At 41.2% G+C, this 25,284-nt stretch overlaps 1 protein-coding gene across 1 annotated transcript in view; it reads right to left on the reverse strand.

Moving 5' to 3' along the window:
• FAM20C (FAM20C golgi associated secretory pathway kinase) overlaps positions 1-23,450 on the reverse strand; it is an 88,737-nt gene extending 65,287 nt beyond the window's left edge. The window contains exons 1-3 of the mRNA XM_074965255.1: positions 21,754-23,450; positions 19,182-19,360; positions 9,159-9,237 (exon numbers count right to left, since the gene is read on the reverse strand). Of these exons, the coding sequence (XP_074821356.1) occupies positions 9,159-9,237; positions 19,182-19,360; positions 21,754-22,310 (815 nt within the window). The 5' untranslated portion in view covers positions 22,311-23,450. The remainder of the gene's footprint in view (positions 1-9,158; positions 9,238-19,181; positions 19,361-21,753) is intronic.
• Positions 23,451-25,284: the final 1,834 nt, after the last annotated feature.

Consider the following 25,284-nt stretch of genomic DNA (forward strand, 5'->3'; position numbering starts at 1 on the left):
ACCCCCAGAACATCCCACTCAAATGCAAGGGATCCCAGTCCAAGACTAGGGTTCCTATGTGCTACAATAATACAAAGAATAATCAATTATTATTATTATTATTATTAATAATAATAAGACGTAAAAGGCTTGCATGCAGGTACACCTTTCACACAGGCACATTCCAGCCTTGACTCTGCAGATGCTATTAATTTTGCCACCTGCCCAAGTTGCCTAAGTCCCCAACTTCTCACTGCTACCACATGCCGTCTGCCATGACACCCACCTTTGTCAAGAAGTGCTCATTATACAGAGAGCATTGCCGGAACGAAGCAAGTTGCAAGAGAAAGAAATTCCTAGTGCTTCCACAGAAAACATTCAATTTGCTGAAAACACACGTCTTGAGTGATTGTTACAACAGTCGGCTGGAATGACCCATAGGATAATCCTGAATAACGCCACCATGGGTTGAGCACAATATTGCAGGTGTGGAGAGACAGGAAAAGGTGTACCCTATTTTCCTTGTCATGGCCACCAGCCAAGTGAAATGGTCCAGTTCTGATCTGGCCAAGTGGATCTTAACCAATGGGGCTCTGATTTCACTTAGAACGTCTAGCAGCTACAGTTCTATGACTACCACTCATAACACAAAATATATGTGCTGTGACATCATTTCAATGACATCCACAGGAGAATATTTCAATGAAAACCCTTTCTAAAGATGATCAAAAAGAACGGATGAATCTTGGGATTACACCCTGATGATACTATGATAATAAACATCAGGGATGTTTTCTTGAAACTCATTTCACTGCACTGAATAATCCTCCTCTAAGTACCTTGAGTATGAAAATGTTTACATGGGAGTCAATATCTAATGATATTTCTAAAAAAACTTAGAACAAATTGCACTATGACTGAATGGGTCTAGACACCAGCCAAGACTTTCATTTCCAGAGGTGAATCTCCATGGCAAGGATGGAATACACAGAATGGGCAATATGGAGGAGATTGCATTCCTATTTGCAATGGTATAGAGGAATTTAGTCTGAACAGGGCTATCAACTTGGGCCCTCTTCAAAATCCCATTGAAAATACTGGAAATTCTCCAGTTCCATTGAAAATATTGGAAATTCTCCAGTTGACTTCAATGGTCCTTGGACTGGGCCCCCTCATGATTGCTAAATCCATTTAAAATTTGTATTGAGATGATTTTTATATGGAACAAGTACAGTCTGATGAAGATATGATCAGGAGAGAAAGTAACTTAACACGCAGTATGTAGGATGTTTAGGTAGAAGTTCTGTTTTATGCTACTACATGCGCTGGAGAATTTACAAGCTAGGGGCCAAATCCTGCTGTCCTTATTCAAAGTCATAGTTACATCCCACTTGTACTAGTGTAAATTTAGCATAACTCTCTCGGCTTCCTCCAGATTTACACTGTTGCAAGGGAGATCAGAATCTGGCTGTGAGTCCATACTCAGGCAAAAGTCCCAACAGGGATTGGAGAGGTCAGAACAGTGGGATTTGTCCCTACAGAGCCAGTAATCTCATGTATGGGGCCCTTGGAATGTCTGTATATTGACTGATACTTGCATACACAAAACGAGGTGTTTCCTTTTCATAATTTTTTGAGATGTGATGCCTATATATTCTAAGCAGGCAGATAAGATCTGAATATTGTGATTATCAGTTTCAACCCTTCATATCAGTTTGTCACACCATATGTCCGAAATAACAGCTCCTTACAAGGTGCTAGATTTCTGCAGTGAGAACCACAGTAAAAATTGCTTCGAGCTGATTCACCAAGCAGAGTGGTTTTGTTTGTGCCTAGACCATGGATTGCTTAATAGGGCTTTATGCAATGCATTCGAATGTGCCACAGTGATAATCCTGACAGGCAGATGGAATAGCAGCTACTGTATGCATATCTTACTTCTGTATCTGCAATTTGATTTAATTGCTATGTTGACTTATAACAATACAAGGACTCCGCAGGAATTTAAATTTGACCCCTTTTGGAAGGGCATGTTCTGTTCCCCTGCCATGGCCTCAGGCTGGGAGGAGCTCACTCTCCCCACCCCAACCCTCCGCCTTAGCCCCGGCCCAGGGAGGAGTTCGTTCCCCTCCTCTCCCACCACCACCTTGGCCCCAGGGCCGGAGGAGTTCTGTGCCCCCGACGATTAGGGCGGGGCTTGCCCACCCTTGTGCATGCCCTGTAACAGCATGTTTATATTGGATCCCTGCCAGCTGAAATCCAACAGGTTTGCAAAATGTATTTCCTCAAAACAGCAGTAGATGCAATGGAATAAGGCAAACCAATCATGCAGTGTGTATAGACAATTGCCCCTGATTCTGAAGTTTACATAGGCCTGTGTGAATCAGAAGTCATGCCAATGAAGTCAATAGAGTAACACCAGCGTAAATTAAATCATAATCAGGCCTAGAGGCTGTATTTCACAGGTAAGTAGTCAAACTGCAACTTCAAAATCTGGACATAATTGTAGAAAATTAAAGCAATTAACAGTTGTTTCTATTAGAGAGGTTTTATGTCCTATATAATGCCACTATCCTAAAATGCAAGTATTTGTATAGCACTCTCAAAGGGCAAATCAAAGAGAAATTTTAAGAATGCTACTAATTGTTTATTTGTAAAAGTGTGCAATTTAAAAGCCAGTAAAATAGCTGTACTTTGCCAACTAAAACAACTATATTAATTTCCCTACTACCTTGGTCTGAAATAGCCCAACTTTAGTGACCTTCAGACTATGGTGCAAAGCCCCTCTCTTTGAAAGGAATTAGAGGAGGTCTGAGAAGATAGCCTTTTTAGGGAATATGAGATGGGGATGTATTTTATTTTATTTTATTTTATTTTATTTTTTATGCCTGGCTATTTTTTCATTTCGTGGGAACTGCCATCATTTTATTTCATCTGTTGTTACAGATAGTATCTGCAAGGATACTTAGAGCTTGTCAAAGATGAGAAAGTGCATAGTGTTAACTCAAGTGCTAGTTAAAATATGTTACTTGACAGGTCTCTCACACGACACATCTTTCTAGTAAAGACAAATCCTTAGCCGCCAGGACTCCTATTTTTAAGATTACATTGGAATAAGTAAATAATTAAAAATAATACAATTCTTGCACCTGAAAAAAAAAAGGGAGTAATGGACACTGATTAGCTACAATCTTTTATAGAGGACTATAATGATCAATCTATCCTGTATTGGTACTTACCAAAATAATGGACTTATAAGAAAAATATGTACAAAAAACATGTAAGGCTTAATTTTAACTTCCTTACACCACTGGAAATCTGGAATAAGATTCTGGTTTCATCCCAGTTTAAATCCAGAGTGACATCACTGATTTCCAGGGCACTTCTCTGGATGAAACAAATAGGGGTCTACTGACATTATTCTAAAATTCACAGATTTCACAGTGAATAGTGCCCTTTGTATAGGTATTTTAGAAACAGCCTGTCAAATTGTACAGGAGAGATATAATTCTTTATGAAATTCTATAGGATGGCTCCAAAGAAACCTCTAGAAATGATATTTTATGTTCAGTTCTACCTGGGAATTTTGCCATTGACTTTGATGAAGCAGGATTTCACCCTTCAAAAAAAAAAAAAAAAAAAAAAAAAAAAAGCCTCCAAGAGAAAAAAACCTCATCTCTTTTGTTGCTAAGCCAGCTGTTTCACTCCCCCAGTTAACAACAACAAAGAGAAAATAAATAAAAATATAAAAAATAGGGTAGTTTTTAGCCAGATAAGCCAAAAGCCTTATAAATTTATGACTGTTCTCTCTCTCTCTGAATAAGTGACATAAGGAATCTTGACTTGAGATATTGCCGGGCATCTCAATAAATTTTGTTTACAAAGCTAATACGGTAACAGGAAGGAACATTGGGGTTGGTGCGGTTTTGGGGTTTTGTGATGATGACAGTAATATAGAACAATACAGTTGTAACAGGCTGAACAAAGTTACATATTAACTGTTCGACACATTGCAAGTACATTCAAACTTCCCTTAAGCTTTATTTATCACAGTAACATTCTCTTGGCAATTAAACTCCTCTTTTCCTGATTTTGCTCTGTTTGCCTGAATAAATGACCTGATGGTACAAGATTTGTGAGGCAACGTCAAACATTTAGCACAGGGGATGCCAAGAAGAGATTCTGGTTTCTCCATTTCCAAATACTGGCTGTGCTGAAGGATTCTTTCATGAGCTGGCTCACTTTATAGATGTAATCAACAAAGAATTCAGCAGCTGTGAAATGCAAACTAACCAAGGCCTTCTCATGAGTTCTCCAGGAGTTAGAACAACTTGCCAGTTACATTTCACTGCAACGCTGCTGCAGAAACCATCTCTGAAGTGCAATGGAATATCCATTTAGTTAATAGATACCTGCCTGCCTTAGTAAAGAGTTAGCATATTCTTCTCATTCCACCCCATTTGATCCAATATAATTGCAACTCTGAAGAATACTGAGCAGGTCTAGATGTGTCAAGAAGAGTTCACTGATATTACAAATGGAATCAAGTGCAGACAGGGGGCTGTCCCCCACACACTACCTGAATCTGAGCCTGCAGAAATAAGGGTTTAGCTTTAAACTGACTAGAATAATGGACAGATTGGGACACTTTTGATCATGAATTTTCTTTGGGAATCAAGCTCAATATCCTGCTGGCTCCAGCCCCCTCTGGTATGTTAAAGAGTAGCTCAGTTCAAACTTCAGAGACAGAGTTGCAACTCTCATAGTCTTCATCCCTTTATTTGACAGCTGAATTGAGGCCATAGTATTTATTCACAGGCAAGAAATGCTATATTGTTTAACTGCTGTTCAGACTGGGCTAGAAGCATGGTTGTTCACAGGGAAAGGCATATCCACTCAGGCAGAGACAAACACATCACTAGTCCTCCCCACGTTCCATCTCTGCCGCTGGGAATATGCATCCCACAGGATTTTCTAAAGGCTAGAATAACTACTGTGCACATCTCCAGAAACAGAAGAGGAAATGGTCTTGGATGACCTCTGGGACTTCTTGTGTTGTGCATACTCCCCCTTACATGTTGATCAATGGAATGCAGTCATGGGGCTTGTAATACAATTATGGAGGAAGAATGCAGGGGTCCATTATGCAGGTGACTTTCCTGACTGTCAAAGCGAAAGCCTCTTCAACTTGCTGATCCCAGAGCTGAGAGTCAGGGAGGTCCATAAGACTCCTTTAAAGGTCTTCCTTGGCTGTGACTAAGGTAGGGAGGAACTCAACCATTGTATTAGCACTGATGATGCCCTAAGAAGATGTAGGACATCCTTTGACATTATCCACATGAGTATCATTGCCATATGACTCGGGCTCCACCAAATCACCGGCCATGAAAAACACATCACGGATCGTGAAATCTGGTCTTTTGTGGGCTTTTACCATATACTATACAGATTTCATGGGGGAGACCGGTGTTTCTCATATTGGGGGTCCTGACCCAAAAGGGAGTTGCAGGGGGGGGTCACAAGCTATTTTAAGGGGGTCACAGTATTGCCACCCATACTTCTGCACTGCCTTCGCAGCTGGGGGGAGGCTAGTGGTGGCTGTTGGCTGGGCGCCCATCTCTGAGGACAACACCCCACCAGCAGCAGCGCAGAAGTAAGGGCGGCAACACCATAATGCCTTCAGAGCTGGGCTCCCGACCAGCAGCTGCCGCTCTCCAGCTGCTCAGCTCTGAAGGCAGCGCACTCGCCAGCAGCACTGCAGAAGTAAGGGTGGCAGTACCGCAACCCCCGCCCCCCTGCAATAACCTTGTAACCACCCAACATCTCCTCTTTGGGTCAGGACCCCTACAATTACAACACCACGAAATTTCAGATTTAAATAGCTGAAGTCATGAAATTTACTATTTTTAAAACCCTATGACCCTGAAATTGACCAAAATGGACCGTGAATTTGGTAGGGCCCCATATATGGCACCTTGCCTGGGAAGGAGTCAGGCTTGGGTGGCTACATAAAGCCTGGACCAAAAGCGATATCCCCTCAAAAGAGGGAACAGCTTAAATTTGGAGAAGGCTCCTTTCTGCTGGATAAGGCCCTTCCGTGGGAAGTCCTGTAGATTTAACAGCTCGTATTTTTAACGTTTTCGGATGTTCAGTTCCATGGAAGGAAATCACTCTGCATAGCTCACCAAACAATTCACAGGAAATAGATCATAAACTGCGGGAAATTGATATAGTCCCATTGAACTCAATAGAGCTACAGTAAAAGCTGTTTTATCCAACACTTCACCAACCAAAAAGCTCTATAAACCGGCATTTCTGATTTTCAATGAAATTCTGGTTTATAGTTGGCACGGGGCCAGCAGAGGGTGTCGAGCGCGGGCTCTGGGAGGGAGTTTGGGTGCAGGCAGGGGCATGGGGCACCGGACGGGCTGCGGGGTGCCGGATCAGGGGGTCACTCACCTCGAGTGGGTCCCCACAAGCAGTGACCTGTCCCAGTTGCTCCTAGGCGGTGGTGCGGCAGGCAGCTCTGCATGCTGCCCCAGCCCTGCCCCAGGCGCTAACAACGCAGCTCCCATTGGTTAGGAACTGCGGCCAATGGGTGTTTCGGGGGGCAGCGCCTGCAGGCAAAGGCTCAGGCAGTGTGCAGAGCTGCCTGCCGTGCCTCCGCTTAGGAGCAGCCAGGACAGGTCGCCGCTTCTGGGGAGCCACCCAAGGTGAGCAGCCCCTGGATCAGACACCCCACACTCCATCCTGCACTGCCCCGAGCCCCCTCCCACACCCAAACTCCCTCCCTCTTAGTTAATGGGCATTTTTCACATCCCAGCACCCCCATTCCCCCAATATGCCGGATAAAACAGCTTTTACTGTATATTGATTTGCACCAGCTTAGGATCTGGCTCCCTGTTCATAATGAAAACAAATACTCGCAAATGTCTTAATAAAAATACTAAAGCATTCTACAGCCATCATGTGAACTACAGTCGTGTTGCCACTGTAAGATGGAGTGTTTGGGAACACCGTTGTGGAATGCTGCAGTCATTCCTTTTATAAACATGTATATAATGCAAAATCAGTTAGAAAATAACATTTTAACACCCTCGAAATCAAGCTGAAGGGGTGATTAAAACATAGTCATTTTCTGCTATTGTCCCTGTGGATGGCAATAATTGCTTCTGTATAGGAAATTGGTTATACATCCATTGTCATCCATCATCTTGCCAGTGGTGTATATAAAGCAGTACACATAGTAAACTTTTGATTTAACCTCATTAGCATTCCCAGAGCTACAATGTCACAGCAATGATAATGATTTAAAATATCTGCATCTAAGTAAATGGAGACAAGAAGAATCTTGTACCATGTGGAAAGCCACCAAGGCCATCACTCTTTTACCTAATAATTAAAGACAGCTAGGCCCTGTCATGTTCTCAGAAATTTCCCAGGGAGGGTCAGAAATGATTTGGAATAGTGATAAAACGTGTCAGGTAAAATGTGCAAGGAAGGGAATGGGGGCAGGAGTTGAACCTCAGTGGTATCGTCCAAACCGATGCTCTGAGCATTGCTTTTATAGTTCCAGTGGTTTGGGGATGGTCCAATTAGGACATGCTTTGGCAACATCTCCCTTCAGACTTTTCTACATCATCTTATGTAGATTCCCTCTCAGAGATCTGAGCCTCCCAGCCCCACAAGAGGAACCAAGAACAATGTGAATCCAGAGGAAGCCAGCCTGAATGGGAGGAATTTGGGAATAATGTGGGACCACTGGGCCTTTGCACAAACACCTTGGGGTTCTGTGGATGATCTGAGATCCAGGGGATTTCTTCATAGATCTCAGGACACATGTGAAAAGGAGGTTGATGTGAAGGAAACTCAGTTACTTGTTCCTTCTGAAGTCCATATAAGGCCTGATCTATCTTAGGCACTTATATGGCTTCCATTACTGTGCATTTCACAGTCTCTAATGCATTTATTCTCACAATATCCCTGTGAGGTAAGGTACCTCCCTTTATTATCACCATGTTACATATGGGGAATAGAGGCACAGAGATATTAACTGAAGTGCCCAAGGTCACATAGGAAGTCTGTAGCAAAGCAGGAAATTGAACTCAGGTGTCAAGCTAACCCCCTGCCCACTGGACCATCCTTCCTGTCTACATGTACAATACAAAACAAATACATACTGAAAACCATGTATTCTGTGCTGCGTTATTCCTTTACAGACCACCTTAAAGGAAATTAAGTGAACTTCCTTATAGGGGGAACAAAGAAAGGAAATGAGTTTATTATTCCAGTGATACCCATTGACACAGAGAGTGAATAGCTTCATTAAACATTCTGCAGCCTCAAGTGATTTTACTAAACCCTGTACACTAAGCACACGATGATTTTCATTATTACAATACAAACATATAGGGCCTGATTCAGAGCTCACTTACATCAATTTTAAACCTGTGCAACTCCACTGACCTCAGTGGCATTACTCCTGCTTTACACAGGTGTAAGTGAGAGTAAAATCATTCCTGTTCCAGCCAAGTCTTTTCTCCTCACTTGCGCTTCTCAAAGAAACTCATTTTCACAGCTACAATACAGCCTTAGCAAACAGTAGAGTGCACCTCTAATACCAACAGCAATAAATCAAAGGATGAAATTATAATTCATCAAACACTATTAATGTCTTCCTCTCTAATAAATCGATTCTGAAAACCTGGCCGGAACTTGCACTCTTGCGGTAACATTTCTAAAATAAGTGATGTAATACAAACTGCAAAATATCGGAGCAAGCTTGTTTTGAATAAAGCTCCACATAAGAAAGGAACTTTGAGCACATCCTGTATTTTTGTGGTGGAAGAATTCACAGAGAACAGTGTGCATGACATGACATATAAAACCACAATATACCTGTTGTCATCTAAGGATCTAATCCAAACCCCACTGTAGTCAATGCAAAGACTCCTATTGACTTCATGTGGATCAGGCTCTAAGAATGCTGAAACTCCTCATGCCTTAACATGCCTCCTCTTCTTAACATGCCTACAATTTACATTCAGTGGGAAGCTTAGATAATTAAGCACCACAAACTTAGAAGACATTCTGAGTGATCTTATAACAGCTGTCAAGACGGTAACATGCCACAGCTGTGTAAAGCAGCTTTAAAATGGAGCAAATCATTTCTTACTTACTTCATTGGTTTAAACAATGCTTGTCCATAATTTTGGAATGTCATGATCAGTTTTAGTTGGGTGCCTCCTGATTTCATTGCTGTGGGAGAAAAGTAAAATAATTAAAAATCACAGTGTACATTTCTACGTACAGTCAGCAGTACAGTACACTGAAATAGCACATCTCTCTCTCTGTCTCCATCTAAGCTTTTATATTGCACTCATCATTGTGGTGTCTGAACACCCACATATATGTTTATAGGGCACTCCGAAACATAAAGACTGAATTAGAGGATGAGTAGGGGAAATGCAGTCTTGTGTAACTGCTCAAACTGACTGAACTGGAGTGGAAAGGGAATCCTGCATCCTGCATCAGCTTTTCCATTATTGGCCTGATCCTACAAGTGCAGAAACACCACTGGCTTCAGTGGGAGTTCTGAATGCTAAGCGTGTGTAGGTACAGGTCTCTAAATTCTCACTTCCCGCACTCCCTAAGTTCTTTCGACTTGCTACCATGAAAAGGGTGCATGATGGAAGAAGAGATTGGGTGTGTCTTGGAGAACACCAGAACCTTGGCTGTACAAATGGGTGAGGAGCAGCCAGCCTTTAATTAAAGGCATGAACAGATACAATTGCAACTCCTATACTATGCTGTGATTAGTTTAATTATTTATTATTCCTGAGCAATATATATATCTATATCTTTTATATTCTCTATGGGCATGATCCAAAGCCATTGAAGTCAATGGATAACTATGCATTGACTTCAGTGGGCTTTGAATCAGGCCCTGCATTAGGTGATCTGTACATAAGCGAGAGGTGACTTCAATGGAAGTTTTGAGTAAGGACTGAATAGTGACTGCAATTCGGCTCATGCTGCACATTGTAGACCATTTTTGCTTGACTCTCAAACACCAGCTGATGGTGAATTACTGTAACACTGACATTTATTGTTAGCAAACGGCACCATTTGGACAATATCACTTGAACAATCGGATGATGTTGTTTTTAATCCTGGACTGATACTTTTTTTGTATAAGTGGGAAAAAACATGTCACTTAAAAAAACACACAGTACATGAATAAAAGAGTTCTCAAAGAGTGCATCTTATCTGATGATATGGTTAGTCAAGGGAGGTAAATATACACTTCAGCAGACCATCTGCTCTCCCACCAGCCAAAAACACTTTGAGTAAATGAAATGACCTACACCCAAGCTCTTTAATTCACTTCTGCATTGTGCAATGATGGCCATGTCAGTCATCTCAGTGTATGCAATTTAGTCCTTTTTAAAGCTTCCTCTGAATGATCAGATAATCCCCTTCTTTAGAAATCAGACAAAAAAGGTATAAATTTAAGAACTTCGTAAAATGTCATGTTATCTTTTTCATAAATTTTGCCTTAAAGCTGGCCTTATTTGGCATGTCTAATGTCTACATTTGCTTTCCCTAACCAATACCATTTGCTACACGTCCTATTAATTACTCCTCTCTGTGCCTTATTACTGATGGGTCACCAGCTCTCTTTCAGTGCTTGTAATCCATATATTTTTGCAACAAAATGCTATGCAAATCTGGTCAGTTTAATTACTCTTCTTCTGGAAGAAAATCCCTCCTGCATTGCTATTTTGCTGACCCCTGCCTTCTATTGCATTACTCGGCTATCCCAATGGAACAAATAAATAATTAGAAATTAAGGGGCATTAAACAACTCACACTGAACAGGTATACCAGAAACATGTGGTTTTCATATATTAGGCTCACTCTGCTGTGCAGAGGAGGTTAGATCCTCATGTACACCAGAAGGGAAGGGGGGAGGTATAGATGGTTTTCCATCCACAAACACCTGAATCCTGGGGGCAACTAGAGCCAGTTCAGTCCCAAGAATAAATTAGAGCAACCTCAGGCTGCTGTAGTATGTGCTGTCAGTAATATCTCAGGATCATTGTAGACAGCTTACTCTGGTAACAGCTCTGCTACACACCTAAATTGTCTTCTATACTGAGTGGCCAAGAGCATGTGGTGTATAATTAACTACCCCACCTATATACCACCCAGGAGTCCCCAGCTGGCAGTGTAAGCTAGCCTTCCATCACATTTCACTGCCAGAATAGTGTAAAGGACATAGAATGGTGCCAACGTTGTGACTCTCATTGGCCAAGTTCTATTGTCAGGTACATGGGTTTAAATCCAGAATTCTCCATTGACACCCATAGCGTTGCTTTGAGTAACAGAGATCAGAATTGCATCCTTAAGCTTAGATCCTCAGCTGCTGTAGCTCGGTGCGGCTCCCTTGCCAATGGTGAAGTTGCACTGATTTACACCAGCTGAGGAGCTGGCCCCTTGTCGCTTCAGTTTTCAAAATTGGTCTTTTTTCCATTCAGTTGCTAAACATACAAATATGGGGCCAAGTCCTGCAGTCCTGTTCACTCTCCACTTCCATTACAATGAATGAGAGTTTTGTCCAAGTCATTCTTGTAGGATTTAGACTTTTATTCAAGGAGCAGTGTTGAGCCATCAATTGTTAAGCAAAACTCCCTGTTGACTTTCATGAGGATTTCTGTTTATAAATCGATGGCACAATATAGCTATGTATTCGCAAATAAACAACATTTGTTCCAAACTTTATTTTAAAAAATATTTAATTGACTGAATGTAATGCATATAAAAAGTCCCCAGCCAAAAGAGGCTGTGGAAAAGGCATCAACTACAACATGGGAATGATATGCCCAAAGCAGAATCAGTGTTTGAAAAGCAGTGTCTAGTTTCATATCCCTTCACATAAAGCCGATTTTGCACCATTTCAACAGAATATTCCTATTTTACAAAAATTCAGGGTTCTACGCCTGGTGTGATCTGGACCTGGTACAATCATTAAGAGTTGTGCAGTCACATGATCAGGAAAGCCTATATTGATTGGGAGATTGTTCAAGACCAAAAGGGTGCAGAGATGGAGGAAAAAGAGGAGATTCCCTCACACCAGTTTCTAAACACACAGCTTGGAATACTCTAAGTTTACTAGGATGCCCAGCACGGTAAAGCAGCACAACAGATTGTTATTTGGCTAGCAACCTCAGCGGACAATGACTTTGGCAACAAGAAAGGGGAAACCTTTATGAAAGGCTCATGAAAAAAATTGCTCTGATTTGTTACACATGCGAGGCCTGATTTCCAGACAGAAAGAACTGGTCCATCCTTTGTGTGAGGGTGCAAGGTGAGAAGATTAAAGGTTCCCTCTGGCCTTGTCATATTCACCCACAGATTATAGCCTGTACATGCTGAATTGGTCGCAGAGCACTCTGGAGCACAAGGACTGCTGGAGTTTTGTGCCACTGTTGAGTTTAGATGTAGGACTTCATGCCTCCCAGCCGGCCCCCTGCAATGCAGGGTGGATGGACACATGTTACACACTGATTGAGGGTGGCACAGCCACTGCAAGCCCCTTTTGCTTCTAGGGGCATTGTGCCTTGCCAGGGAACAATCTGCCCAGGCACTCCAGCAGGAGCGATGCAGCTCCACACTGTCCCTTACTACGGCTCCCAACAATTTTAACCCAAAGGCTATACATACAGGTGCCTACCTACATATGCAAAAGGGAGGATTGTTAACATTAATTATACAGTGCCATAGTTGTGCATGACTCGTCGCAGATGAGAAAGAGGCATGGTCTGAATCCAATGTGCTTTCAATCTACGGTCTTGAGCCTGCAGACAGTGACATGTGTGCTTAACTCTGGGATTGGGTGCATGCAAAAACCTTGATTTCCATGGGTCTATGTGGTAGTGCATGTCTAAAGCACGGCTCACATTCATGGAGACTTTATCTGAACATTAGGCCTAAAGATTTTTCTCTTCCCTTTAATATCAAGCCTGCTTGCTTGGCTTCTTTTCATTTTCTGACATATATGAATCAGACAAGGAACATTCCACTTTCCACTTTTGTTTCTCAGTTCAAACATGTTTCCCTTTATATTATGCCGAGGAATAAGAGTCCAATCATGTTCTAAAGCCTTGTTTGCTTGTTTGGAGATGCCCTTGAGACTTCAGCTGCTACCCAAATAAAAATTTCATAAGGATTTATAATACACAGGATTAGAACATACAGTATTCAGAGAAGAACACATAATGACACTAAGCCATTACAGCCTGTCACGTCTATGATCAGCATACTAAGACATTTCTAAGAAGGCCTTAAAATATAAGGCTGTTCTGACTCCAAAGATGTCCTCCAGTCAGGGTCATAATCCACATTTTAAAAAATGTCTGAATACGCCTTTATGTTACAGAAGATGAGCAGCTCTGGAAAAATTCTTAAAAACTCGCTGACACCATATAGTACATCTTGAGTCAACTTTCGTCCAACAAGTCTTGGACATATTTATATAATGGTAAAAGTAAATTCCAGTACAAAGATGACGTTTAATCTTTAGGCAATTCAGCTTGTCAAAGAAAGAAATTGAAAGCTAAAGGTTAATATACTCCAGACTTAACATCCTCTTTCATCTAAGGTATTGCAAGAATTTTATGGCCTGATTTCAAAATTTCAAGAGGCTTTGGAACAAATCCTCAGTGGGGTTGACTTTACTGGGGACATTTGGGGATAGAGGGCCTGGTCCAAAGGCCACTGAAATCCATGAGCATCTTTCTATTGATTCTTCTGGGCTTTGGATTAAGTGTATAATGATCTTCTCCCGTGCTCACCTGTCATCCTTCTCCCATGTGCCCCAGGGGTTCCTAGTCAGTCACAACTCCAACTTCTCCCCCATCTAGTCCCTCCTGAAAACACATGTCCATGTTTTCTGCAAACCCTACACTTCACCTCTGTGAAGTGTTAAAATAGTAAAACCCTCTATGGAACTTATGAGATGTATGTCACCATGATCACTCAGTCATGTTTTTGTAGCTGTCCGTACACGGTTTCCTGCACCATCCTCTAAAGCATCTTGTACGGACTGCTGTCCGAGACAGGACATTGGACTGGATGAACCACTGGTGTGACCTAGTATGTCATTTCCTGGATATTGTTGCAACCCAGCCCTCATCCTCCCAATCCATTTAGAGGTATATATTTACCTCTGTAAATCAGACCTAAGTCTAACATAAACACCTCAACCTTGCTAGCAGATAACAGTCTGCACAGCCTAGATGCTTGTTTCCACACAAATTGTAATAAGGAACAAATTTCAAAACAAATTCAAGTCCCAATCACTTCTTAACTTGTTCTTGCTCAGCCACTGCTGCTGACTCATTTGTAAAGGCTTTCAAGATGATAAAAGCACTTTTAAAAGGCGGAGAGATCATCCACAGTCTTTGTTGTACATTTTTAAGGTCTTCCCCCCACCCCATTCAGGCCTGTAAATTGAATCAATCTGCTGATTCTTGGCAGATTCATTGTTTTCTTATAAAGTAAATCAGTGGCGCTATATTTCATCATGTTTTTCACACATTCTTTCCTTGCCTTTTGACAAGATATTTATCATTTTATTGAGAGCCAGGATCTGGGTTCAGTATTCATAGCACTGTCTTTTATTTTGCTGTTTAGCCAATGTCTACCTTCGTTAATTGTGCCATTTATCTACCACATCAGTAATTTTGTGCTCTAGCGTTCTAATTATTGCCTGCACAAATTGAATGCATCCTAGGCTTTAGAAATGATCTGAATCAGGTAATGTTCCCAAGGCCTTTCAACCAGGGAATTAAAAAAGAAAAGAAAAAACACATAGAAGCCTGTCTTGCTCACATGCAAGCCAATGGCAAAACTCCTGTTGACTTTAATGGGAGCAGGATCAGGCCCACGGTTACTGAACTGATGCATCTAACTGCTGTATGCCATACAGTGCTCCTGGTTACACTGCTCTTGCTGCTGCTGTGATTATGCACATGCATAAATGTGTAGAGGAATGGCTAATTACGGTAATTTGTGCAGGACGTAATGGTAATTCTCAGTGCAAAGCAGGTGTGCAGTTGTGCATGCATATGTGGAGGCACCTTTTCTGAAAACTGGGTTTAAATATTCAATTGAAAATATTAATGTTTAGGCTCCAGTCCTGCTCCCTTTTAAGTCATCAGAAGTTTTGTATTGAATTACATGAGAACAGGATCAGGCCCTTTGCATTGAACAGAATAAATAGCAAACACGTACTGATAGGTAGGGCTTTGAATATATACTTGGCTTAAAGCTATTCTTAACCCTGTCCTTTTTCAAGGCCACCTCTGGGTGTCACTGTGGGAACTAGATGTAATGTTCAGATTCCATTTTCCATAGTGGCATCATCAGTGGATTTGTTCCATTTAAACTTTAACCTCAAGGAAATGTCACCTTGATGCTCTCCCCTCTTGTGAACTAAGCAGGAATTGCGTCTCTCACCATTTTCATTTTAAGGTAACTGTATGGGTTACAGAATCTTGCAAGCAGTTTTGATTGATCCAGAGCTGTCTATTTGGAAGTGACGCTTTCCAATTAATAACATTAAGCAGATACAGCTGACTTGGCTAAGAAGGCAGTTGAGCTACAGTTCAGGTTGCAAACAGTATCAAAACCTGCATATCAAAACCACATAAGCCTATTAAAACCTATACATAACATATCAAAATATTACAAAACTGGCTGTAGACATGATTCCTTGCACTAAAAGGACTGGATAAGCTAATAGGTCTTTTCCAGCTAACTTCTAGGATTCTATATATTTATTTGCACTGAATGTCAAAAGAAAATGATGATTCTCAGGCAGTATGCAGATTTCAATTTGTTTTACACTTTTAACCTGGTAGTCATCTTAATAGCTGCTGTTCAAAACCAAACCACGAAAGGAACCATGCAAATTAACTTGGCAAATGTGCAGAATCATGTGAAACAATGTAGTGATCATTCATGTGTCCTTTGATAATACATGTCAGACTTTATTCATCCATTCAAAAGCTTTGGAGTCCTTATTGCTTCTATGCACAAAAAGTGAAAAGTGGGCAGGTGTTAATATAATTAAAAAAAAAAGCGCTAAGAATTTGCAGTGTAAGACAAAACATACTACACTCCACAAATATCAATAATATAAAATAAGGTTCTTTCTTTCTTCAAACCTTGCTACAACCTTGTTCCCAGAGGAACAAACATGGCTTGGTTGCCAGTGGTTTGGGCCGGATCCTACCATCTCGATGCAGGCAACCCTCCCACTGTACCCGGGATTGGGCCCCCTGATTTTTATAAGCTCACTTTAAAGGGCTAGCTTGAGTTCATATCTAGGAACTGATCTTTACCTATTTTTTCGGACAGAATTTGCACTTCTTTGGTTAAGGAACATTGTCTAATGAGATGCAGTGTTTAGTATTTTTGTATATCCAAATTGCAAGGCATCGTTGGTGTAAATTACTCTTATTTAGAATTTTATTGCAGCAACATCTTGAGGCGCCAAACCCATTGTGCAAAACACCATACAAGCATATAACAGAATATCCCATATGCAATACATAATATAATAAATACGGTTTTGTGCATCTGTAGCAATTTTCCTCAGAGGATCTCAAAGCCCTAGCAAATCTTTAATTAATTAAAGCCTTACACATCTGTAAGACATATAAAGTGAAATCAAGGCCACAGTGAAGTCAACGGCAAAATTTCTATTGGGCTTCATTGGGGCTGGGATTTTTCGCTTATAATTTTAATAATCATTTTGCTGATAGGTAAACTGAGGCAGAGAGAGATTAAGCAACATGCCCAAGAGTACAGAGCAAGTCAGTGGCTGGAACAGAAGTAAACTCTAGTATTTCTGATTCTCATTCCCCTCCTTCAATCACTAGCCAACATACTCTCTATGACATTGTCCATTTGATAAGCATTACATTTATGTTCACGTCTGAGCATGCTGCAAGCCATGGTTTTCCTCTGCATAACCAACATACACTATATTTAGATCTTGGAGAAAAATATATAGTTCAGTAAATTGTGAAGCTATGCTATTCAGCAGTGCAGTATATTCAGCAGTGGCCACTTTAGTCCAAATGTATTTTGAGAGATGCATGGTCCTCTTACAGCAAATCAAAACACGGCTGTACAAGCATTTCAGATGCAAAGTCTTAAAGGTCCTGGGGTTAAGCAAAATTGTTGCCCTGAAGCTGTGCAAGGTGATAGATCAGGGAAGTGATACCACCACTCTCCAGGCTGTAGGAGGGGTAGGAGGGAACCCAGTTTACATCTCTTTCTCTTCCATCTCCTGATCGATAAGTGAGGAGTGCCTTTAAAATCAGCATAGTAAGGAGTTGTGCCCACTCCCTAATCCAATTGCAAGATGAATATTCTGTACATCATTCTTGACTGAGTGAGTGGGTCAGGAAAGGGGATTATCGTTCCCCGCCCACAAAGACAAGGCAGTAAAAATCACCTAGAACTTGTTCCACTGCAAATTATCCTTTTTATCCTGAGGCCTAGACTGCAGGAAGATGAAAAGCATTCGGTATTATCTAAGACAGTGACTGCTCTTTCTGTTATGTTAGGTGTTATCTAAAGGGGGCATAAATACGGCACAATTCTCAAACCTGGGCTTCTTAATAAAGCATCTCAATCCAGAGGCGGGGCAGAAAACCAGCATACAGGTTCATACAAATGGCATTTATTTATGCACCTTACTGTCAATTTGATCATTCAGTAGTTGGTCTGGACATCCTGTTAAGGCAACATGGTTTGAAAATTGCTTTCTTTGGGTGAAATTCCCCTCTAAGCAGAGCACAAGGCCGAAGCACTATTTAAGTTCCACTTAAAGCTTTGGTGTGTCTCTCTGCATAAAGTTGAATTTCATCACATAGCATTCTCCAAATCATGGCTCCTGCTGTCTTGACTAACTAAATCAATCCCTCCTTTCTGATCAAGAATCCCACTTAATCCTAATACTGTTCAGAGAAAACTATGGTTCACGGGATGGAAAATGTAACCATTAGGCCCAGTGATGCTGATTTAGTGGGGCAAAATTCCCATTGAAGCCAGTGGAAATTTTTACTGAATAAGATTGCAGGGGCAAAGCCCGGTGATCTAATCCAGTAGTGGAAATATAGATTATCAGCAGTTTTGCAGAGCTTCTACTATTTCATCATTGCGAAAAGTTGAAGAGTACTTAGGAAGTTGGTGTTTAATAGAAATTGCCTAATTTTTTATGTGCCTAAACCAACTGGACAATTATCAACCACCAGAAATAAATTATATTAGCTAGTTTAGAATGTCAGGACCATGGTTTTCTTTTCTTTTGTTGGTAACTATAAAGCCGTATTCAAGAGCACTTAAACCTATCATTAACTGACCCCACAGCAAATATTTCCATGTGTTCCAGACCATTAAATGTACTGAATGGTCAACATAGTAACATCTCAATCATGGGTTTCTAAATGGAACAAACAGAGTTGAACTACGGACCCCATCCTGCTATCCTGATGCTTGTTCCACTGTCTTTCGAAATCAGTGTAGATCTGGATGTACAAACACTGCAGCTCCGGGCCTTAAAGCTACAGCAGTACTGGAACACAATGCAGATTGGCAAGAGCTATAGAGACACTGCACTGTGTTGTTTCATTCTTTAAACACCTTCTGCAGGTGAAGATGTTGCTCTTCATCCCACCCACCCACCTCCTCAGGATTTTTTTTTAACACCAAACTCTTTGTTCAGAAAATTCAAATAAAATAAAAAAATCAGACTATGGAAAAAATCAACTTGTTTTTTTTTACAGTTTAACGAGCACTAGTCAACCATGTTGTAACTGTAACTCAGAAGTCAATAGGTTACCTCAGGGATGAATCTGGTCTAATATGCTTTGCGGCTAGAATCTTGCTAGCATCCACAGCAATACAAACAGCTTCGCAAATATTCATGCAACACAGAACTGGCAAGATATCTTTATGAAGCCTCTTTTATATTTAACAAGGAAAATAAGTGCAGACTAATGTAGCCAGGAAGCAATGTTTTAGGAACATCAAGTATAAGTAATGGAAAATACTCATTAATATTAAAACAGCAACAAGGTCTTGAATAAGTAAATAGTCATAAAAATATATGTATCTGAACCTACCAACACTGGTTATCTTCTGGGAGACCAGGTCTTGCAGCAAAGCCTCAATTGCAGGATTGTGTCTGGAATACAACTCATATCGATTAATACCAATGTGGAATTTTAACCAGTTTGGGTAGGAATCTACAGATGTTTCTGCGGTGGGTAAAAATTCTTCATCTTCATTACCTTCATTTTGCCTACCACAAAAAAAGTAGAGAGAGAGAGAGAAGTATTATTATTTTTTATCTGCCGGTTCTCCTCAAAGCAACTTAAAAGAGGGCTTCAGAATGCAATGATGTGAAAAGCAAACAATGTAGAAGTGAGAGAAGGGTTTCAATTTATCCCTGACATGGATTAAAGGCCTGCTTCCACTTCCAGTGAAGCCATTGGGAGCTTTGCCATTGACCTCAATGAGAGCAGAGTTGTGACCTAAACTGTTAGTGCTTGATCCAAAGACCATTAAAGTCAGCAGCAAAGCTCCCATTGACTCCAATAGACATTGGATCAGACCCTTATGAAATAATAAAAACGTTGAACTCTGTGTTATACTGCATAGCACTGTCCTAAAACTCCAGAAGAGTGTTGGTTGAATTCGAGGTAGCTGTAGTATATTTTATTTTTTAATCCAGGGTACAATGTTAAAAAAACAAACTAGTGTTGTTTTTATTTATTGTAGAGTTGTTGAAAACAACTTGAACAAGTTTAAGACAAAAATATAAACGTTATCCCAAATCTTTATTTAACAATCATCATGTCCTGAAGTTATTTGATAATTGCGATGTTACATTCAGGACTTATACTTCATATTCCTTTTTTGATTTTATCATTCCAAGGGGACGAAAGGCAGTGAAATAACTTTTGACTACTTCCTAAATGCAAATTCTATTTCCCATGTCTGCAAGAAAGCTTGCTTAGCTTTAAGCTATTGTCATAGCAAAGAATGTTATGAATTAATGTTAACTGCTAAATTTGATTTTAATTATTTAAACCTTGGGAGCAATAACAAGCGGAGCAGCAGTTATATTGGAGATCCCATTGCTATCACATGTCTTGACTGAAGGGGTCAATTGTACCTTTAGCCATCTCTAGAGTACATTCCATACATTATTGTCATATGCTGGTGACAGAGATTTTCCAGAGAAATTGGAAGTTTTCTAAGCTAGTGCGCTTTAAATTTTATTTTAATTATGATACATTTAGGGCCTTTGTGATTCATATAAACTTGAGGTTGAAAATGAAAACATTTACACTATATTGTTAAAGATTCAAATCCAGGCTGGTTGCTCCACTGCTTGTCAGAGCTTTTGCATGGCACAATAAAGCTGTTTAAACATTACAGAGTCACTGTGTTTGAAAGAGGGTGCTGTTGTATCAGAGACATGCCTTTTGATTTTTCAGCCTTTCAAGTTTCTAAGCATTTCTTATACATCAGTGGGGCAGAGAATTTATAGATGAAACCAAATGCATTAAAAGTTAAAGACAGAAGCACTGGGCTTTAGAATGTCAAAAAATAATTCAGAGCAGAAAATGTATCAAAAGTCAGATCCTGAAGGTTGAAATCCCATTGATATCTGTATATTATGGACAGTTGTATGACCTTTGAAGTCAATCTCCCTGCTTCTGAGAGAAGTTAATATTTTATTGCTCTGTCTTGTGTTCTTTATTTTGTTAGTTTGGGGGAGAGGGGGGAATAACCACGAAAGCTTATGCTCTAATAAATTTGTTAGTCTCTAAGGTGCCGCAAGTCCTCCTGGTTTTTTTTTTAGTTTAAACATGTTATTTTCTTATCCCATTTGTGATACCTGAATTATATCACTGAAGCTTTCATTTAATCTGAAATAGCTGTTACTCCAGTCTTGTAAATGACCTGTTAGAACCTATATTTCTTTACAGGCACAAAACAAATATTAATTTTATTTCCAGCTACTGGCTTTGACATATTTTGAAACCTACATCATAACACGGCAAATAGTCTCCGTTTTCTACTCATAATGCTATTTCTACCTTCAGGGTTTTAATAAGAAACAATAGTGCTTCTTAAATTATATGTAATAAATGTGGTCTATTGTGTTGTTTTTTAAAGTACTCAATAGTCTGAGCACACACATCAGCTACTGTACAGCAGCTACTTTTGTCACTTATAATTTTGCATCCCGGCAAAGCTTTTTGACACTGGAATGTAAGTAAGTGGACTGCATTGCCATCTCAAACCCTGGGTGCAAGAAGCAGTGGCTCTCTTTCCTTCAAGCAAGCAGGATATTTTAAGGTATTGTAATTGAAAGGAAGAGCCCAGATCCACTTGCCACACCAGGGCCTGTTGCATCAGTACCTTTACTCTGAGCAAAGTGGGAAGTCACTTCCCACCCACCCAAGGCAGGATCATAACGTCCCCGGTCTCAGGATAACGCCACATGAACCTGACCCAAATACTCTGCTGCCGGGGAGGAATCAGGCCTCGCCGTTGCTAGCCTCGGGGCCTGATCCTGCGGCCAGTGAAGCCGGTGGCGGTACGTCCCCCTTTGCTTTCAGTGACAGCCCGCTGGGGACCCACAGGTTCGAGTCCCCACAGCCCCAGCCCCGCTCTACTCACCAGTCCTGGTTCTCGGCCGCTTTCGGGTTAAATCGGATATCGCTATTGACGTTAAACAAGACATCCTCCTCCGCCAGCCCCGGGGTGGCGATTTTGTAGAGGGGTTGCTCGAAGAGAGCCGCGAGTTTGGAGTACCCCTGCCCCACGGGCTGGGCGTTTATACTCCCATCTTGGATGAGCGGCTTATTCCCCAGCTCCCGGCTTATGCCATTTTGTTCCAGTCTCTTAAAAGCTTCGGCTTTCTCCGAGGTCCCGGGGAGCTTCTCCAGCGAGTGGGAGGTGAGGTTGGAGCTGGGGTCGCTGCTGAAATCCTGCAGGATCCGCAGCGTGTGCTTGTTAGGCCAGCCCGGTTCCGAGCCGCCCTTAGTTCTCTGCTTCCCCCAGCCCTGAGCCTCCTCGCCCGGGGGGTCGGAACACGAGCAGCCCGTCTTGCCCTCCGTCCTGGCCGCTCGCTTCTCCAGCTTTGGTAACAGATCAATCATGATATGCATTGTGCAAGCGATCAGAAACACCATCAGGATCAGCACCCTGAATTTCCGGACTAAAATCATCTTCATGGTCCAGGGTCCTCCTAATAAATTATAAGGGGAGGGGCAATTTAAATATTTAAGGGAGCTCTTTCACAGAAAAAGCGTGTGGGTCTTTTTGTTTTGTTTTGTTTTGAGCGGAGAGAGAACAAATAAAACCAATCAAGTGGATAAAGTTATCTCCATCGGCTGTTCGAAATAAATAATCAAAAAGCAGTCGGTCCTGGCGTCTGAGTCTCTATCAAGTACTGAGCAAAAAAAAAAAAAAAAACCGAAAACCAAAAAAAAAAACAAAAAAAAACCGCCCAAAAGCAAGTCTTTAAAAATCAGTAGGAATACAAACGCCAACAGCAGTTCAATTCATAAACCCAGCTGTCCATTTTTTCTTTTCTTTTCTTTTTATGACAGGGATCACAACGGTAAAGAATAGGGATTATTGAAGAGACACCAACATCTGAAGCTCTGATTGGGTAAGAAAAAAAGACAGGAAGGGGGAGGGGATAATAATAATAATAATAATAATAAAACCTATTACAAATAAAAGGCTTTCAGGGGAAGCAAAGATGATCCATAATATTTAGATGTGCTGGAAACGCTGCCTCCCATCCTTTGAAATTGACCAGTGATGCAGTAGTGAGACACACACTCTCTCTCCTCCGCGAGACTGTTTAAAAACATTGGCTGGAAAATGATTTTCTTAGACTGTTTCCAGATTCTTCATCCATCGCATCCAGTGCTTGGGAGAGAGAAATATTCAACTAGGATCAAGTCATTGTGGTTGCTGGATCCAAGCTGGGGTTCCGGGGTTTTTTTTGTTTGTTTTTGGTTTTGGTTTTTGGTTGCAAAACGGTCTGATGGCACTACTGCACCGTAAAGCTTAAATATGGCACGAAAAAGGAGAGAGATTAGAGGACAGAAACTAGCACAAATCGGTCGCGGTTCTTCCTGGCGAGGGAGGTGCCGTCTTTGATCTCTGCTGGGTCATACAGATCTGCCTTGAGAGAGAAACAGGGAGAAAGGGAGAGGCAGAGAAAGAGAGGGACAGAGAGAAAATAAAGAGAGAGAGAGAGAGCTCTTTGGCAGGTGCAGAGTGAAAACCCCTTTCAGCTACACTGACTGCTTTAGACTGGTTGGACTAGGAGCGCTGCAGCTCCAGCCTTCAGTGGGTGTGTTAAATATTATGAGCAAGCCATGAATCCAGACGTCATAGTTAAGAGATTGGCTAAATAAACGTTACAATGATAGTAACAGGAAAACCTCAACCACAAGCTTTTCTTTCTTCCCTCCCCTCTCACCCCCCTTCTACTGCAGCTCCAACTGGGGCAAGGAGAGGGCGTCTGTTTCTCAAAGGTTTTTTGGGGGGGAAGGAGGGGGAATCTATGCTAATAACATTGCAAAGTATTAGTACAGTCTGGCTGCCTAGACTCAGGAACATGAATTCTGCTATGTCATTGTCTGGAGGGGAGAGAGCATTTTCTAAAGCAAATCTGCTTCTTTCTCTCCCCTCCCCACCTCACCCCTCTATAACAAGGTCAAAATGGAAAGCTCCGCTTCTGTTTCTCCGAAGGAACGGATGAATAATCTTTCTTTTGAATCTGGATCCTCTGGTCTGTAACAATCTTTAAAGGTGCTGCAGCGTAATAATCTATCCCTCTGGATGCTGCACATGCTTACAACAAAGCTTAATGGAAAAGGAGATTAGGTTACCAATATTGTCCTCCATCCAGGAGAGATTCTGAAAACTGACCAAAAGTTTCTAATAAGATAAATTAGAGAGGAAGGATAGGATTGAGACTCGGAAGATTTGGGTTCAGCTTATGGCTCTGCCACAGATTTCAAGCGTGTCCTTGGACAAGCCACTTTGGCCCAGATTCCCCTAAGGCATTTAGGCACCTAGATCCCATTCAAATTAGGAGTTAGTTTAAACACCTTGGCGGATCTGGGTCTTTAATCTCTCTTTGCCTCAGTTCTCCATCTGTAAAGTGAAAAGGAGTACTTGTGGCACCTTAGAGACTAACCAATTTATTTGAGCATAAGCTTTCGTGAACTACAGCTCACTTCATCGGATGCATTCAAAGTGAGGCTAATGGTACTCCATTTGTCTTGTCTTTGGGGCAGGGGCTGTCTCTTACTGGTGTTGCACAACAGGGCCTTGATATTGGCTGAAGGCTCCCTGTCATACTGAAAAGTAATGAAAAATAGTAATAAGCTAAAACACTTATATCCACCACTTGCTATCTTTACACAGGAGCACATAAAAGCTGTATCTATTTACTTATTTTGACATGTAATGTGTACTACAAATGCATCCCCACACTCTGAACCCTCATTATAAGATCGTTAAGCCATCAAGATATATTACAGTGCCTTGTGCTTGCATTAAACATATACCTCTGCTCTTATAACATCGCCACACTGGAAAACTTTGTTTTCAAAGGTGGTGAATGACTCTGAAAAGTGCAAGGCTATATAAGTCCCAATCCTGCAAGCTGTTCAATGCAGGTGTGCCTTTGTGCTCCTGCAAAACCTTAGTGACTTCAGTGGAGCTTGGTGTGGGTGCAGTGGTCCATCCACATGGACCGCCTTGTAGAATTGGAACCATCGTTTGCATAGAACATTTTGAATGCCGTGCTGCCATATAGCAATCTGTGCCTTGACAAGTTCTCACTCTGTGTGTGGAGTGTGGAGCATAATCTTTGGTAGACAGTCCACCACATTTCTATCAAATACGAGCAAGGGTAGAGAAGTCTTACAGTAAATCTTATTGAAGTAAAGCTTATTGAACTCCTGCTGGGAATTGGGCATTATCAGTTTGTAAAGAATACCTAAAGAATGTTTTTTTTTGACACTGCAAGCACAATATGAACAGGATATATATTCTGGGGCACATCCTGCTGTCCTTATTTAGGCAAAATTCCCACTGAGAACTGGATTTCCTGAACTCTGCCACTGATTTGTTAGAGATGTTGGGCAAAGCATTTACACCTCTAAATGCTTCATTTAG

The sequence above is a fragment of the Natator depressus genome, chromosome 10 (genome assembly GCF_965152275.1).
Source record: "Natator depressus isolate rNatDep1 chromosome 10, rNatDep2.hap1, whole genome shotgun sequence".
NCBI classification, from domain to species: Eukaryota; Metazoa; Chordata; order Testudines; family Cheloniidae; genus Natator; species Natator depressus.